The 15,751-nt window shown below is 41.2% G+C and overlaps 2 protein-coding genes across 7 annotated transcripts in view; one reads left to right on the top strand and one right to left on the bottom strand.

The window, feature by feature from the left end:
- MAGI3 (membrane associated guanylate kinase, WW and PDZ domain containing 3) overlaps positions 1 to 8,299 on the top strand; it is a 445,211-nt gene extending 436,912 nt beyond the window's left edge. For 2 of the 4 annotated variants that reach the window (XM_047726841.1, XM_047726839.1), the window contains exons 20-21: positions 3,705 to 3,843; positions 5,298 to 8,299. In XM_047726841.1, coding sequence (XP_047582797.1) covers positions 3,705 to 3,843; positions 5,298 to 6,415 — 1,257 coding nt within the window. In that variant the 3' untranslated portion in view covers positions 6,416 to 8,299. Of the gene's footprint in view, positions 1 to 3,704; positions 3,844 to 4,597; positions 4,689 to 5,297 lie in introns of all 4 variants that reach the window. The other 2 variants (XM_047726840.1, XM_047726842.1) reach the window with 2 other exon arrangements.
- PHTF1 (putative homeodomain transcription factor 1) overlaps positions 5,340 to 15,751 on the bottom strand; it is a 67,481-nt gene continuing 57,069 nt past the window's right edge. Inside the window, exons 17-19 of one of the 3 annotated variants that reach the window (XR_007126771.1) lie at positions 9,864 to 9,975; positions 6,306 to 6,416; positions 5,340 to 5,474 (exon numbers count right to left, since the gene is read on the bottom strand). The gene's annotated coding sequence lies outside the window, so the exon portion shown is untranslated. Of the gene's footprint in view, positions 5,475 to 6,305; positions 6,417 to 9,863; positions 9,976 to 12,603; positions 12,838 to 15,751 lie in introns of those variants that run through there. The other 2 variants (XR_007126772.1, XM_047726851.1) reach the window with 2 other exon arrangements.

The raw sequence follows: 15,751 nt of genomic DNA, 5'->3' as shown, positions 1-15,751 counted from the left end.
AACGTTGATTCCAGATATAACCCTCAGATGATACACTAATCTCACTAAACAAATAAAAGGCAAACAGGCCTTGAAGCAGACAAAGTTTGTTTCTAAAACATGTCATTCTTTACAAATGAATGGGAGCTTTCGACTTCCATGATTAAACCAACCAATTTCAAAAGCTCTGATATTTGAAAACAAAAGGAAATAAACTATTATGATTATGCCCAGGTTTATTCTAAACTCAGAAATTAGCTTTTCAGAGAATTCTTTTTCTGGCTGCCAACCTCTCAAAATCCTGACTTGCTAAGGATCATGGGAGTTTTGTTACTAATGACAACGGAGTCTGCGGGCTACTGCCAAATGAGGAGAATTTATCTCCAGCAAACTCACGCTATGGAGCTGCCTGAACTCCCTTCCTGCCACGCCCTACCTCCCCCCAATCTCCTATCCCCCAACTCCCTGGCTTTGTCTTTGTTTCTGTATTGTCTTTGATATCTGTATCTTTCATGTCAATGTCTTCAGTCCTGATACAGTGCCTTGAATGGTTATAGTAGATGCTCTGTAGATACTTGTTGAGAGTAGAATGGATGAAAAATACTTATAATGAGAGAATTGGCTTTTTTCAAGATTAGCTGCCAGAACTTATTACTGCATAGACAGGTCTTGGAATAGATAAAGCAAGTGGCAGACAGTGTAAGAGTGTAGTTCAGTAGGACAAAGAAAGGTTAACCTGTAATACAGATGGAAAGGTGTTGAGAGTCAAGGGCATCTCTACATTTAGTGAGTCCTAAGCCGTCCATAAATCTGGTTAAGATCTGGAGAGGAGTGAAAAAGGTGTTCTGGGAGAAGAGAATGAGATCAGCTGAATGGGAAAAGCTTGTATTAGGGGATAGCATCAGATTTAGTTAGATCTTCTCTGTAGGACAGAATCAGATGTAGAAAATGTGGAGTCTGGCATCTTCTAGGCAACACGTGTTTTCACTCAGTTTTAGTTTCACAAAAACCCACTAAAGGGAGGTGGCATTATCCCGACTTACCGATGTAAAACTGAGGCTCCGGAAAAAAACAGGCTCTCTGGGGTCACTGGGCCTGTGATGGCCACAGTGGGACCCAGGGCTTTGGTTCCGTAAGCCTAGTCTGTGTGCTTCCCACATCAGGCCCTGGCTGGCATGTGTCTGGATTGGACTGTTTAGGGGAAGCGTATAGGTTCTCAAGGCCTTCTGAGATCATGTAAGCAGTGTGCTAGAAATATCGTTTTGTAATTTTAATACAAGATGTACATTTTTGGTGGCTGTTGTTAATATAGTAACTTTTTTAAGGAACAATTTTTCTCTAGTCCCTCTTCCCACTTCTTTTCTTCCTTTGGTTTTTCTATTCTCCTTTTCCCTCCCTTTGATTTCTTCTTTCCTCTGTCCCCCATAATTTTATTTTTCAATAATACAAACCTGAACTTGAATCATTCATTATTGGTTCTATTTATCAAAACATGTATTCCTCATTTTATTTTTGACACATTCAAAAATCTTTAACAGAATTTTCTAAGAATGTTCACATTTCTGTCTCAGAGGTGCCTTTTTTTTTTTTTCCCTTAAATCTCCAGCTCTGTACAGTCCAGTAGAGAAGTTTCCCCCTCACTGAGGGCCTGTCTACCAGAAATTTTAAAGCCATGGGGCTCTAGTGTCCTTTTAAAGTTAAACAAAAATGACACCTGGTGGCAGATCTGTTCAATTACAAGCTTTATTGCAATTCATTTGTTATACTAAGAGAAAGAACTAGGCAGCTTAGGACAGTGAATTTAATGTGACTGCAATCAATGACAACTTCAGTATGTTTCACAAGACATACCCAAAGCATGTTCTCAGTACTGTCTGCCTTAATTTTCATTTTTCTCATTATCAGCAGGATTTTATACCCAGTACTAACTTATCATGTGTATTTCCTCATGCAAATAATTTTTCTTCAGTCACTCATTAGGGAAATCTGAGTATTGACTTTTGTCTCACATATATTCTAGATACAAGCTTGTTTATTAATTATACGTATATGACTTTTTCCATCCTGTTTATCATTTTGTTTAAAGATCTTTTTTCTACTATGTTAAATCCATCTATCTTATTTGATATTCTCCCATTTCTTCTCCCATAAACATGCAGCAAAACAATCTCCCTTCTTTCTCATAGTTGACTTGACATTTTTTGCAGTGTAGAGAGTGGGGTACAGCCTCAGGTGAATCTTCTCGTAATGCACTTGAAGACTTTTTTGGCAAGATGGGGAAATAGAGAACTTGAAAAGTAACATTTGTCTCTGTTTTATCAGGTAATCAGGTTTTATCTCATTAAATCCTCCCCTGTGCCCCAAGGTGGGTGCTGATATTGTCCCCATTTAACAGGAAACCGAGCCCACCCAGCCAATAGGAGGTAGACCCAGGAGCAAACCACAGACGCCAAAGCCCAGCCTCCTGGCCCCTGTGCTTCGCACGGTCTGTGGATACAGACTTCCCCCAGCCTCTGTTATATAATTATTGGGTCATCTTCTGTTGTGTTATTTCTGGATCATTTTAGTAAGCTCTTATAAATATTTGAGCTTCTTGGAATTTCAGTAGTTTTCCACTGTTCAGTTTTTCTCTTTTGAAGCCAGTATCCTTTGCATGCTTGTCACCTTGACACATATTTTTTTTTATTTATTTTTTTTTAAAGATTTTAATTTATTTGACAGAAATCACAAGTAGGCAGAGAGGCAGGCAGAGAGAGAGGAGGAAGCAGGCTCCCTGCTGAGCAGAAAGCCCAATGTGGGGCTCGAACCCAGGACCTGGGATCATGACCTGAGCCGAAGGCAGCGGCTTAACCCACTGAGCCACCCAGGCGCCCCTTGACACGTATTTTTAAATCACTACCATTGTTATCATTAATCAGGTCCTTTGCCAAAAGTTATACTTGACTCATCTATATTATCCCTTTTTTTTTTTAATAACTAAACAGCATTTCTAGTATACAGCAGTGATACTAACATCTTTTCCTGATCCCCAGTTTTCTGTTTCATAGGGAAATCATTTTACATTAAAGTCATTAGCATAAGCCAGTTACTCATTTTAAATAAGTATTCATATCAATATATTCTCCAAGCTGTAGTTCGTCAGAGTTTCCATCTCTGAATATCCCAGTTACCGAATGCCTCGTACATGTACTGGGTGCGTGGGCAACACAAGGGAGCGGGCAGTTCTCCCCGCAGGCCGGGAAAGCCTCCAAAGATGAGGAGCCGAGATTTTAAAAAATAAATGCAAGATTCAGGTCAAGTTGGAAAGTACCCTTCACGGGTGGATCATTCAGTGACAAGCCTGGGGCAGGCCTGTGACAGGCGCTATGCTCCGCAGTACCCTGTCCAATATATCCCCTCATACAGTACCCTGTGGATCATAGCGAACTTACCTCTGGTGGCACTTACTTATCCTTTGGTGGAAAACTTAGAATCTGATTCATGAATTCAAGGGGCCTGGACCCCATTTACTAGTCATATAAAACTTTCTCCTGCAGGATTTCTAGAGTAAAGAAAGCTGACCACTGTCTCTTCCGACGGCCATCCTCTGTCCACACATCATTGGCCTTAGCACGATAGCACTGTGTACAAGTGACACGTCTGACAGTTAGCAAGCGTGGGCGGCTCCAGAGCAGCAGAGAGGAAGGATGCAGAGTTTCATGTTCCTGTGAATGTTCCCTCTCTAGGTGGGTGACCAGATCGTCGAAATCAATGGAGAGCCTACGCAAGGCATCACACATACTCGAGCAATTGAGCTCATTCAGGCCGGTGGAAATAAAGTTCTTCTGCTTTTGAGGCCAGGAACTGGCTTGATACCTGACCACAGTAAGTCACGTAGCTTACCCGGAGCCAGAGGTGGCTGGGGTGTTAAAGAGGGGGCAACAGCAGGAAAGGAAGCTCTGGTGGAAGGAGAGAGAGGGTTTACTGGCTAGTTCAGAGGTAAACAGCAGAGCCATCTGAAACTAGTTACACAGCAGAGCTATTATAATACTGCAGAATCCGTGCCTTCGGGCCTGATTGTTTTGTTGGGATGGAATTTGTGAAGCAGTTTCCACAGGAAACATATAGTTGCTTTTGTAGAGAAATGTGCCTGTAAAAAAACAAGGATATGGGCAGCAAGTGATACATTTGAAATCTCTTCAAATGCTAAGAACTTTAGGCTTTTCTGGTCACTTGCCGAAAACACGTTACTATGGCCCACCTGGGGTCAGGGAGTCAGATGTGGGACCACGTCTGGACTCGGGTGCTGATCCTCAGCTTCCCGGGTTTCACTGTACAGTTCTGAAGTATCACAGGATTTGCAGCTTATTGTTGAATCAAGTGCACTAGCCTAGAAGTAGAGCACCACACCACTGGGAAGTGTCCCTTCCAGTTTCCTCCCCCCAGCCCCCAGAGCTATTGAGGGACAAGTCTAGACATGACCTCCTACAGTCCCCTCCAGCCTGTAATTCTTTGACTGTGTGATCTTCCACCACCTGCTTGTAAACCATACGTTCCCAGTGACATCTTTGCTAACTGCGCTGTGATTTTTTTTTTTTTTTTTTTACATAGTCCTAGGCTTTTTCTCTTCCTTCTTCAGGTTTGGCTCCTTCCGGTCTGTGCTCCTACGTGAAACCTGAGCAACATTAAGGCTTTCAGGGCTTTTCTTGGTCTTTCCTTAAAAAGACTTGGTAAATTCGCATGTCTTGTAAATCACTTCCTTCTTTTTTTTTTCTGTTTAATTAAAAATGCTATTAAATACATCTTTCTATCTTCTGCACTTTTCAGTTCTCTTTTGACATTAAATTTGACAGCTTAATGCAAGAAAATTATTGACAAATGCCCACGAAACCTCGTTCTGGCTACCACAGTTGGGTCTCCTTTACTAGTGATTTTGGCATAGCTGTAAGCTGTATCCTTTGATAACAGCCAAATTAGTAAGCTTCCTGAACCCAGTAATTTGGTTTGATTTTATTTCTTCTAAGTTTTTTATTGAGCGTTACTTACCATATACGATGTATAAATTCTTTGTATCACGAATTATACATAAATTATTGGAAGAATGACTGTTACTCTGTGTGTATTTAAACAGCCTACGAGTACAACCACCTCGTGTACAAGCGCAGCTGTCTGTGTGCTTGTCTGTGTATATGGCCCGCCTTTATCAGGCGCGCTCAGCGTATATACTCAGACTATTTGAGCAGTTAGTCCAATTCAAAGAGCTGTCAGAGTTCACAACTTACAGTTCCTCTTTATAATTCTAAAATGTAATAATGTCCCACTCAAATCCCTCTTTGCAGGTGATTGGGATGTTAATACTCCTTCATCTTCAAATGTGATTTATGACGAGCAGCCACCATTTCCCCCATCTTTCCATTCTGCTTCCGTATTTGAGGAGTTTCCCGCACCAGTAATTGAAGAATCTTTGATGAGAGGTCAGATATATGAAAAGACAGAGGAATTAAAAGATGGTGTGCCTGAAAAGAAAAGCACTTTAAATGAAAATCTGTCTGATAGAAAGCACTCTTTTCTCCAGAAAAATGTGAATAAAAGGGATCCACCCAGCAGTCATGGGCAGAGTGACAAGAAAAACCTCTTCAGAGTAGAAAACGGTGTTAAACAAAGAGGTAGATCTGCTAGTCCCAGAAAGCCCGCCGGCCGACACGCAGAAGAACATTCGGACAGGCTTCCCAGTCCTCTACCAGCTGACCCCAAAAGACGACCCAGAGATCGATCACTCAGCCCCAGGAAGGGGGACAGGAAAGGGGGGCAGATGGACACCAGGGCAGATTCTGGACAGGATCACTGCGGAAGAAGCAGAGGACGGTCTTCCAGCCCAAAAAAGCAGCAAAAGCCTGAAGGAAACAAAGGCCGAGTGAACACCGAAGCCAGATTATCAGAGTCTGAGAGTCAGAGAGGAGGGCGCCATGCGAGGGACGGGGCCGAGCAGATCTCCGAGGGCAGAGAAGAATCAGGTGTTGTCCGGAAAGACACAAAGCAGAGCCAGTCTGGAAAAAACAGAACACGGTCTCCAGAGAAAAAAAGCAAGAGAATGGAGGAAAAGACTCTCCCATCCAAAAAGACTAGTACTGCCGCTGGTAGAGTATTATCTGACCGGGAGAAAGGAAAGAAGGCGATCTTAGGAGAGACAAGTTCCAGCAAAGAGAAGCCAGGAGAAAATGCCAGAATATCAGACAAGAAGCTGAACCAGGATCCTGAAGAAAGGATGGTTTTAAACAAAACCCCAGCTCCCCGAGGAAAAGAACAAGAGGCGGCCGACAGAACCAGAGAGAGTGGAGGGTTCCAACCTGAGAGTGCTTCTCCCATTAAGAAAACACCCATAACTCCGGGGCCCTGGAAGGTTCCAAGTGCACACAAAGCCGCAGGCACTACCGGTGTGACTGAGAAACGGCTGTGACCTTTGGTATAAAACAAAGAAAAACAAGTTGTAATCTTTTCTTACTGAAAAATGGCATTTTTCCAAAACAAAACCCCAAAAAGTCATTTTTGCAGAAATTCTGAAGCACATGCATTTTAATTTGAGCATCCTGTTAGCCAGGCTGCATGAAGGGCCTCAGGACCGCTGTGAGCCAACTGTCCCGGGGCAGCCGCCCTTCCGCGTGCAGCTGACGTGCCTGCTCCTGGGGGGCCCAGCCCGCCTCCGTGGGTGTCCCCACCCACACGTGCGGATATGCACGGTGCGGTCACAACTCACTTGATACCTGTGCCAAGTTATCTACCGTTTCATGTCTCTTTTATCCGTCTCCGCTATTTCCACAGGAATGAAAAAACTAGGTTTGGCTTGGAAGTTGATATTCTCAATAGCATGCTGCATGTTTACAGAGAGACACATTTGAGTCCTTGCAGAAGAAGGAACTGTTAACTCATCATTAAACATGGCAGTTGCCTTTTCTACCAGCTACTGGTGATGGCCCAGGCCCAGCTTAAAAATGAAACTCCAAAACATCACTACTGAAAAGAAAAACAAAATGGAGTCAGAAAGCGACACTCTTTGGGTTTTTAATTCGGCTGGATCAGGTATTTCAAGTAACTTAAAGATATTACTTACAATCAGATGTTTAAAATGAGCTAGTGCTTTAGGCAATGAAGAGTTCCTCTCCTGCTGTATTATCCAACCCTGATGTGGTCGTAGCATCTCAGGTCACCCTTTTCCTTCAGTTTATTTCATTACAAAACCAGAAAGAAGCATGTGGAAATACTGCTTACTGCTGTTCAGAGAAAAACTGCCAGGTTTCTATTTCTGGATATTTGGGTTGGACCTCCTACTACTCATTCGTTAGTCGTTACTACATAGTGCGTACGTGAAGAGTCAAAACATGGTACGGATTGTGAGGGCCTCGAGCAGCAAGCAGTTTCACAGATACAGACCGGGCCTCCGGCAGCAGCTGTCCAAGCTCAGGTGTTTCAAAGCAGAACCTGCGTTCAGACCTGCTCAGCAAGAGGACAGACGTGGCAGTAGACAGCCCTTGCTAGATCTGATTTCGTTTTAATTTCTAGCTACAGTAACTTATTTAAAAAACAAGAAAGGGAGACTAGACATCTGCTTAGTTTGTACATTTTAAAAGTCTAAGTAAAGATGTTTGTTGGGAGGTAGAGACCGTTTTTAGCTCCATAAAAGAGATCGAGGATTTTCAGGCCCCAGAAGCACCATTCAGTAGCAGCAATGAATAAAGGACCGATCTCAGAACACAACCATTTTATGGAGTATTCGAACATACCTGTTCTGTCACCTGGGTTCATCTTGTTCTTGTGAAACATGGTACGTCCAGGCCCTGTCCTCTCACAGTCCGACTGTGAAAGTCTTTAATGTACCAACTGAAGCCGCCCTTGTAACTGAGACATGCCTTCCCAGAGTGAGATTTCTGAAATGCCCTTTCATCCAGAACTATATTTACCCACCTCTTGTAACTACTTGAATAGAGAAAAATTAGGAGACTTGATCCATGCTAAGAATTTAGCACCACAGAAATGATTTATTTTCCCTATAGTCCACAATTAGTGATAAAAATCCTATTTTTATTGTTAACTGTGACATAACTTTGATGTCATATGTTGTCAGTCTGATGTGGCTCTTTTCTTTCTAAGTAACCCGTCACTGTACTGATTATATACCAACTTAGCAATGTGGCCTTGGAATGCTAAGCAAAATATGGATGTACTGGTTGTAAATGTTTATATATTGTACAGTACCTTTATATATACACCTGAGGTTCTGATTAGAGAAAGATCTGTAAATTGCTCGTTATTTTTTATATAGATATTAAAAACAAAAACAAAAATCTGTTTATGGCCTGCATTTCTTTGTCTGTCAGGCTTATTTAATGTTGCTTTCCCTTTACGGGGCTAATTCCTATCACAGTCTGAGTCCTCAAAGAGATTTTGTTCCTCCAAGTGAGGAATGTTCAAAATCCTACAATCAGGAAGACTCAGAATGATGACTTTTCCTTATATCTGTATGTAAACCTTGAAATTATCATTATGCCTGTTCATTGTAAAGAAAATAGCTTTGCATAAATAATTTGCTACCCCTCCAAAATCTTTCCTACCCTGTCGGAGAGAAAAGGACTTGTCCTATGGGAAGTTCAGCGAGTAGACCTTGCTAATGGATAGAGTAGTGTAAGTCCAGTTTACCGTAAGGTCATGAAAATTTTTCATCAGACTGTGGCATTTCAGCAGTAAGTCATTTCATTTACTACAGTTTACACTTACTTTCAGAATGAAGTGTTTTGACTTGGGTTTCATTTAATTTTTGGTGTGATTGACGCCCAAAACCTATTTCACGCCCATGGTTATTTTACTCTTGCAGGTAAAAACAAAGTCCTACCATTGCATGAACTCACACTAAAAGTGAAACCCGAGCCCCACAGTGGAGCTGCGCCCCATGGCAAAGGCTGTAGGAAGTGGCACCAAAATAGTTTGGATGGACCCGTCTTCTCATGGAGTCCTGGGATGCTAGTGCATTGTCTTGCTACCAGTGAGACACCGAGATCCTAGTTACATCAAACTGTATAAACCAAGAAGTCTCAGACGCAAAAGCATTTGGCTTTTTATTTCTACATGAAAATATCTTGGGTTTTCCCTTTAAATAGGTATTCCCACGTAGGAAAAGCCAGATGCTTTTAAACACATGCACAAATGAAGAATTTCATAGTATGTCCGACATTCAAAGAGTGTGGTTTAGAAAAGCAAGGATTCTTCAAATTATTTAAACTGTGTAACAATCTAACGACCTCTACAAAAATGTGTTTAAGCTGAAGCTCAGTCCATAGGTTGCTCCTGCAGAACACTGGTAACTGGTATAAAAACAGACTTTTGCACAGAATGTGACGTTTCGCTCTAGAATGAAGACTATATCAGAGCAACTTTTTACATCATTGTGGCATGCTCCAATGCCTGAGAACTATCTGCGTGTGTTAAACATAACAGGCTGATTTATTCAGGCAGCTCTTGACTGGTCCTGCTCTCAAGGTTCATCAGCAGTACAACGACTTGTTTAAGCATGCCATAATTATTACATGAAATACGTAATCTCTGCTTTAGTTAACTGAATTAGTTTAAGAGAGCCACTAACTTGGATCGGTCTTCATTGTTGCTATGCAAGACCGCCTCATGGGAAGAGTGTGATTCTAGCCACTAGAGAACTCTGAATCTTTCTCATCTACACTAAAAATATGAAAACATAGCCAAGTGCTTTAACTTAGTCTAAACCTAAAATGATTTTGACAGAGAATCCTTTGGGAATTTGTCTGTTTCACAGTGTTTGCAGTAAAGCCAAGCGGAACTATTATTAGCAAATACACAAATCTAGAGGCTTATTTTGTCCTTAATAAACAATCATTTGTTACCTTGAGTAATACCTTATTACAACTTATATGCTCAGGCATGCTGCAGGGAAGGTATGGAATTATTGCACATTTGTGAAATTCAAACTTCCTTATTCAAGATGGACACCAATCACTGCAAGAAGCAAAGGATTACTTTAAATGATTAGTCAATACCTGTATACATGAGATTAACTTTGATGAATTTCTCCATAATCCCAACTCCTATGCCATATTGGGAGTCAGACCCACTCAGCCCACTATGAGTGTGTAAATCTAAAACATTTCAAAAGTGAATAATTAATTTGGAAGGATGCTGGGCTGTTATTTTTATGGTGCCCGAGTCCACTTACTTATAAATACAATGAACCAAAATGCAAAGACCCATGAGCTAATACTCTGTGATACCATTCTCAATACCACTCTGTGGTATTTAGAATTTTTCTACATGTCTCTGAAAGTCAGGAAACCATATGCTAGTTAGGCAAGTGCTTAGTTATTCAACTATACAAAATATTTGGCTTATATTATACATTAGCTATAATATTTATAATATTATACATATTTAGGAAATTTCAGGTTGTACCTACATACCAATTTTAAAAGGGATAATTTTTCCTGATAAAAATTATTAAGTGAACAGGTATTTCTCTTAACCTTCAATAATTATTACTATTCCAATTAAATGTATAAATGGCCTAATCTAGCCCTGTTTTTACATCTTGGTTTTGTTTCTCGGTAACAGCTAAATCTTACCCAAGTATATTATAGCTCACTCTTTTTTGGGGATCAAAACAGAATCCCAAGTTCCGGGGCACCTGGGTGGCTCAGTCAGTTGAGCATCCGACTCTTGATTTCGACCTGTGATCTCAGGGTTGTGGGTTCGGGCCCTGCATCAGGCTCTGCTCTCAGAACAGAGTCTGCTTGTCCTTCTCCCTCTGCTCCTTCCCCTATTCGCACATGCTCTATCTCTAAAATAAATAAAATCTTAAAAAAATAAAAGCCCAAGTTCCTAGAAATTATACAGAGATAAACGAAGCACTGAGGGTTCTCCTGAACCATGAAGTTAAAACCCTTCCATCCTAACAGAAAAAAGTTGCATGAACGTTAAGTTCCTCGAGGTCTACTCATTCATTCTACACATACATTCTATTTATATTGAGGACCTATTGTGGGGTCAGGTACTGTTTTGCATTCTGGGGACCTAAAGAGTAGACAAAAATTCCCACCCTAAAGGGCTCACACTCTAGTGGTGGGGAGAGGAGTGGTGTCAGAAACAACTAGGCAAAAAATAAGAGAGGGGAACCTGCAGAGTAGGAAGATCGTCCCTTCCATGTACACACCAAGGCTGCAACTACATATAGTGCAACTCACTTGGAGAATGACTTGAGGACTAGCAAAAATCTCTTCTGCTGCTGAAGATACAGAGAAAAAGCCACATTGAGAAGGGCAGGAGGGGCAAGTAAGGAGCCAAATCCTTGGCAGGTGGGAGGGACAGTACACGTACAGATGTCTTCCTTGGGGAGGGAAGGGTTCAAACTCCACATTGGGTACTCCTGCCCCAGCCCTGGGGATTTGTTCTGGGAAGATGAGCCAGAAACACCACCCCCCACCCCCCACCTCATAACTCTTTCTTTGAAACTCTAGGGACTTTGAAAATCAGCAGGGCTTAACTAGGGGAAAGCCAGAGGGCTATAGGAAACTAGAACTCTGTTCTTAAAGGGCCCTCCCATTATAGGAGTCCCAGAAGAAGAGAGAGAAAGGAGAACTTAAAAAAATAATACCTGCAAACTTCCCAAACCTGGGGAAGGAAACACATCCAGTTCCAGGAAGCATAGAGAGTCCCAAACTGCTGAACACAAAAAGGTCCACGCCAAGACAAATAATTAAAATGTCAAAAATTAAAGAGAGAGAAATCTTAAAAGCAGCAAGAGAGGAGGAGAAAATGGTGGTGGAGTAGGAGGACCCTAGGCTCACCTCTTCCCCTGACTACAACTAGATCATTATATCATCTTAAACGTCCGAAATCAAACGAGACTGACAGAACAAACCACAACTAATGGTAGAGAAGAGGCCACATTGAAGAAGGTAGAGAGGTAGCTTGGGAGAGAAACTGATCGTGGCTGCCACGGTCACACAGAAGGGCAAGAGACAAACTGGCACACGGGAGAACATGGGGAAAATGAATTCCCATAGCAATTGTCTTGGAAATGAGAGGGCCCACATTTTGTCAGTTCTTAAAGGTTGCGTGCTTGGCTCAGGGAGACCTCAGAGAACATTGGGCTGCTCCTGGAGAAAAGCCAGGGCAAACAGCCAGTGGACATGCAATGTGGACACAGTGATCTGAAGAGCACCTGGGGCACACAGTGGGGAGGTTAGTTGCTCACTTTGGAGTGTGTCCCAGAGAGGCAGCATTCGTGGAGAGATCCCTCTGGGAACAAAGGCACTGGTGGGTACCATTTCTCTCCCCCACACCTCACCATAAGCATAGGGCCATCTGCAGGACCCAGTACAGTACCACCACTCACTACCCCACTGCTTAGACCAAGCTCTGCCCCACCCCCACGCTTTGGTGGAACTGTTCATCCCAATCAGCTTCCCTCAGTCACAGCACCGCAGGCCCCCTCCCTCAGAACACTGGCCCAAACCCCTGCCCACACCAAAAAACTCACACTCTGGGAGTTTTGTAGAGCCTCAGTTCTAGTGGCTGTGGCAACAGTTCTCATTTCAGAAGCAGACCAGAGCTTAGCTAGTTAAAACTCACCATATTCAGGCCAGGGTCCAATACTGCCCATAATAGCCTAAGAGAGCCTCTGCAGATGATTGGCCTGAAGGACAAAGTGGCCATGACACAATAACAGAGCATACATAGCACACATTAGAGACAGTCCCAGAAATGCCAGGCTCTGGGGAAATGGTACTATACACTGGAGGGCACGACAGGACCTCTTCTTCGTAAAGCCATTACCCTCAAGAACAGGAGATGTAGCTGTCATTCCTAACACAGAGAAACAGACATGAAGACTTAGATAAAATGAGAAGATAGAGGAATTTATTCCAAATGAAAGAACAGACAGGCCATGACCTGAGATACAAGCAAAACACACATAAGTAACATGACTGATGGGGAATTTAAACCAATGGTCAGAAAGATACTTGCTGGACTTGAAAAAAGAGTAGAGGACATCAGTGAGACTATTAACAGAGAGAAGGAGTAATATACCAGAGTTAAAGGGCTTAATAAACAGGGTGAGAAAATGCTTGATGGAGTGAACAGCAAGATGGAAGAAACAGAGAAACAAATTAATGACCTAAAATACAGAGTAATGGAAAGTAATCAAGCTGAACAAGGAGAGAAAAAGAATCATGCAAAATGAGAATAACTTAGGGAACTCAGTGACTCCATCGAACCTAACATTTGTATTGTAGGAATCCCAGAAGAGAGAAAAAAAAGATCAAAGATTTTATTTGAAGAATAGCTAAAAACTTCCCTAATCTGGGAAGGAAACAGATATCTAGATCCAGGAGGCACAGAGAACCCCCAACAAAATCAATAAAAGCAGATCCACACCAAGACATAATGTAATTAAAATAACAAAATAGAGTAATAAAAAATATTAAAAGCAGCAAGACAAAAGAAGTCAATAACTTACAAGGGAAACCCCATAAGGCTATCAGTGGATTTTTCAGCAGACACTTTCCAAGCCAGAAAGGAGTGGCATGATGTTTTCAAAGTGCTGAATGGGGAAAACTGGCAGCCAAGAATACTCTATCCAGCAAGGCTATCTTTCAGAATAGGAGGAGAGAAAAAGAGTTTCCCAGACGGGGCGCCTGGGTGGCTCAGTGGGTTAAAGCCTCTGCCTACGGCTCAGGTCACGATCTCAGGGTCCTGGGATCCAGGCACGCATCGGGCTCTCTGCTCAGCAGGGAGCCTATTCCCCCTCTCTCTGCCTGCCTCTGCCTAGTTGTGAGCTGTCAAGTAAATAAATAAAATCTTAAAAAAAAAAAAAGTTTCCCAAACAAAAGGAGTTCATGACCAGTAAACCGGCTCCACAACAAACATTAAAGGGGACTCTTTGAGTGAAAAGGAAAGAAAGGAGAGTATAAGGTAGAACACACAAGAGTAGTAAAAATGAACATTCCAATAAAAAATCAGTCAAGGAATTCACAAAATAAAAGGATGTAAAATCTGATACCATATACCTAAAATACAGGGAGGCAGGGAGTAAAGATGGTTTCAGACTTAAACAACCATCAACTTAATACAGACTGCTAAATGCAGATGTTAAATACAAATCTAATGTAACCATATATCAAAAAGCCACCAATGAACATGCAAAATAAAGAAAAAGAAATCCCACTATATCACTAAAGAAAACCAGCAAATTATGAAAGGGAGAAACACAAGAAGGATCAGAGAAAAACTTCAGAAACAACCCAAAAATGTAACAAAATGGCAATAAATACACATTTATCAATAATTACTTTCAATGTAAATGGACTCAACACTGCTATCAAAAGACACAGGGGGATAGAATGGATTAAAAACAAATGAACAAACAAGACCCATTTATATTCTGCCTTTAAGAGACTCATTTTAAATCTAAAGTCACCTGCAAATTGAAAGCCAGGGGCTGGAGAAACATCTATCATGCAAATGGATGTCAAAAGAAAGCCTGAGTAGCAATACTTGTATTGGACAAAATAGACTTTAAAACAAAAACTGGAACAAGAGACAAAGAAGAGCACTATATAATGATGAACAGGACAATTCAACAAGAAGATGTAACAACTGTAAATATTTATGCACCCCCACACTGGAGCACCCAAATACATAAAATAGTTAATAACAAACTTCAAGGAACTAATCAATAATATTACAAATATAGTAGGGGACTTTAGCACCCCACTTACATCAATGGACAGATCATTTAAACAGAAAATCAACAAGGAAATAATGGCTTTGAATGATACCCTGGACCATATGGATTTAACAGATATATTCAGAACATTCCACCCTAAAACAGCAGAATACACATTCTTTTCAAGTGCACATGGAACATTGTCCAGAACAGATCACATATTGGGCCAAAAAACAAACTGCAAAAATTCAAAAAGATCAACATCATATCATGCATCTGAACACAAAGGCCAGCATTACTCGTGAAAAAAAACCCTCTACAAAGTAGGTCTAGAGGGAACATACCTCAACATAATAAAGGCCTTATATGAAAAACCCACAGCTAACATCATACTTAATGGGGAAAAACTGGCAGCCTTCCCCCTAAGGTCAAGAACAAGACAAGGATGTCCACTGTCACCACTTTTATTCAACACAGTACTAGAAGTCCTAGCCACAGTACTCAGACAACAAAAAGAAACAAAAGGCATTCATATCAGTAAGGAAGAAGTAAAACTTCCACTATTTGCAGATGACAAGATACTCTATATAGAAACCTGAGAGACTCCACCAAAAAACTGCTGGAACTGATAAATGAATGCAGTAAAGTCATAGCATACAAATTCCACATACAGATATCTGTTGAATTTCTATATGCCAATAACAAAGCAGCAGAATTTTTTTTTGAAAATCACATTTACAACTGCACCCAAAATAATAATGTACCTAAGAATAAACATAATCTAAGAGGTGAAAGACTTGTACTCTGTACAAGACTTCTATCAAAAAAATGAAAAGACATTCCCTGTTCATGGACTGAAAGAACAAATATTGTTAAAATATCTACTACCCAAAGGAACCTACACCTTTAATGCAATCCCTGTCAAAATACAAACAGCATTTTTTTACAGAACTAGAACAAACAATCCTAAAACTTATATGGAACCACAAAAGACCCTAAATAGCCAAAGCAATCTTGAAAAAGAAAAGCAAAGCTGAAGGCATTATAATT

The sequence above is a fragment of the Lutra lutra genome, chromosome 4, assembly GCF_902655055.1.
Source record: "Lutra lutra chromosome 4, mLutLut1.2, whole genome shotgun sequence".
Taxonomy (NCBI): domain Eukaryota; kingdom Metazoa; phylum Chordata; class Mammalia; order Carnivora; family Mustelidae; genus Lutra; species Lutra lutra.
This window is presented reverse-complemented; position numbering and strand designations above follow the sequence as displayed.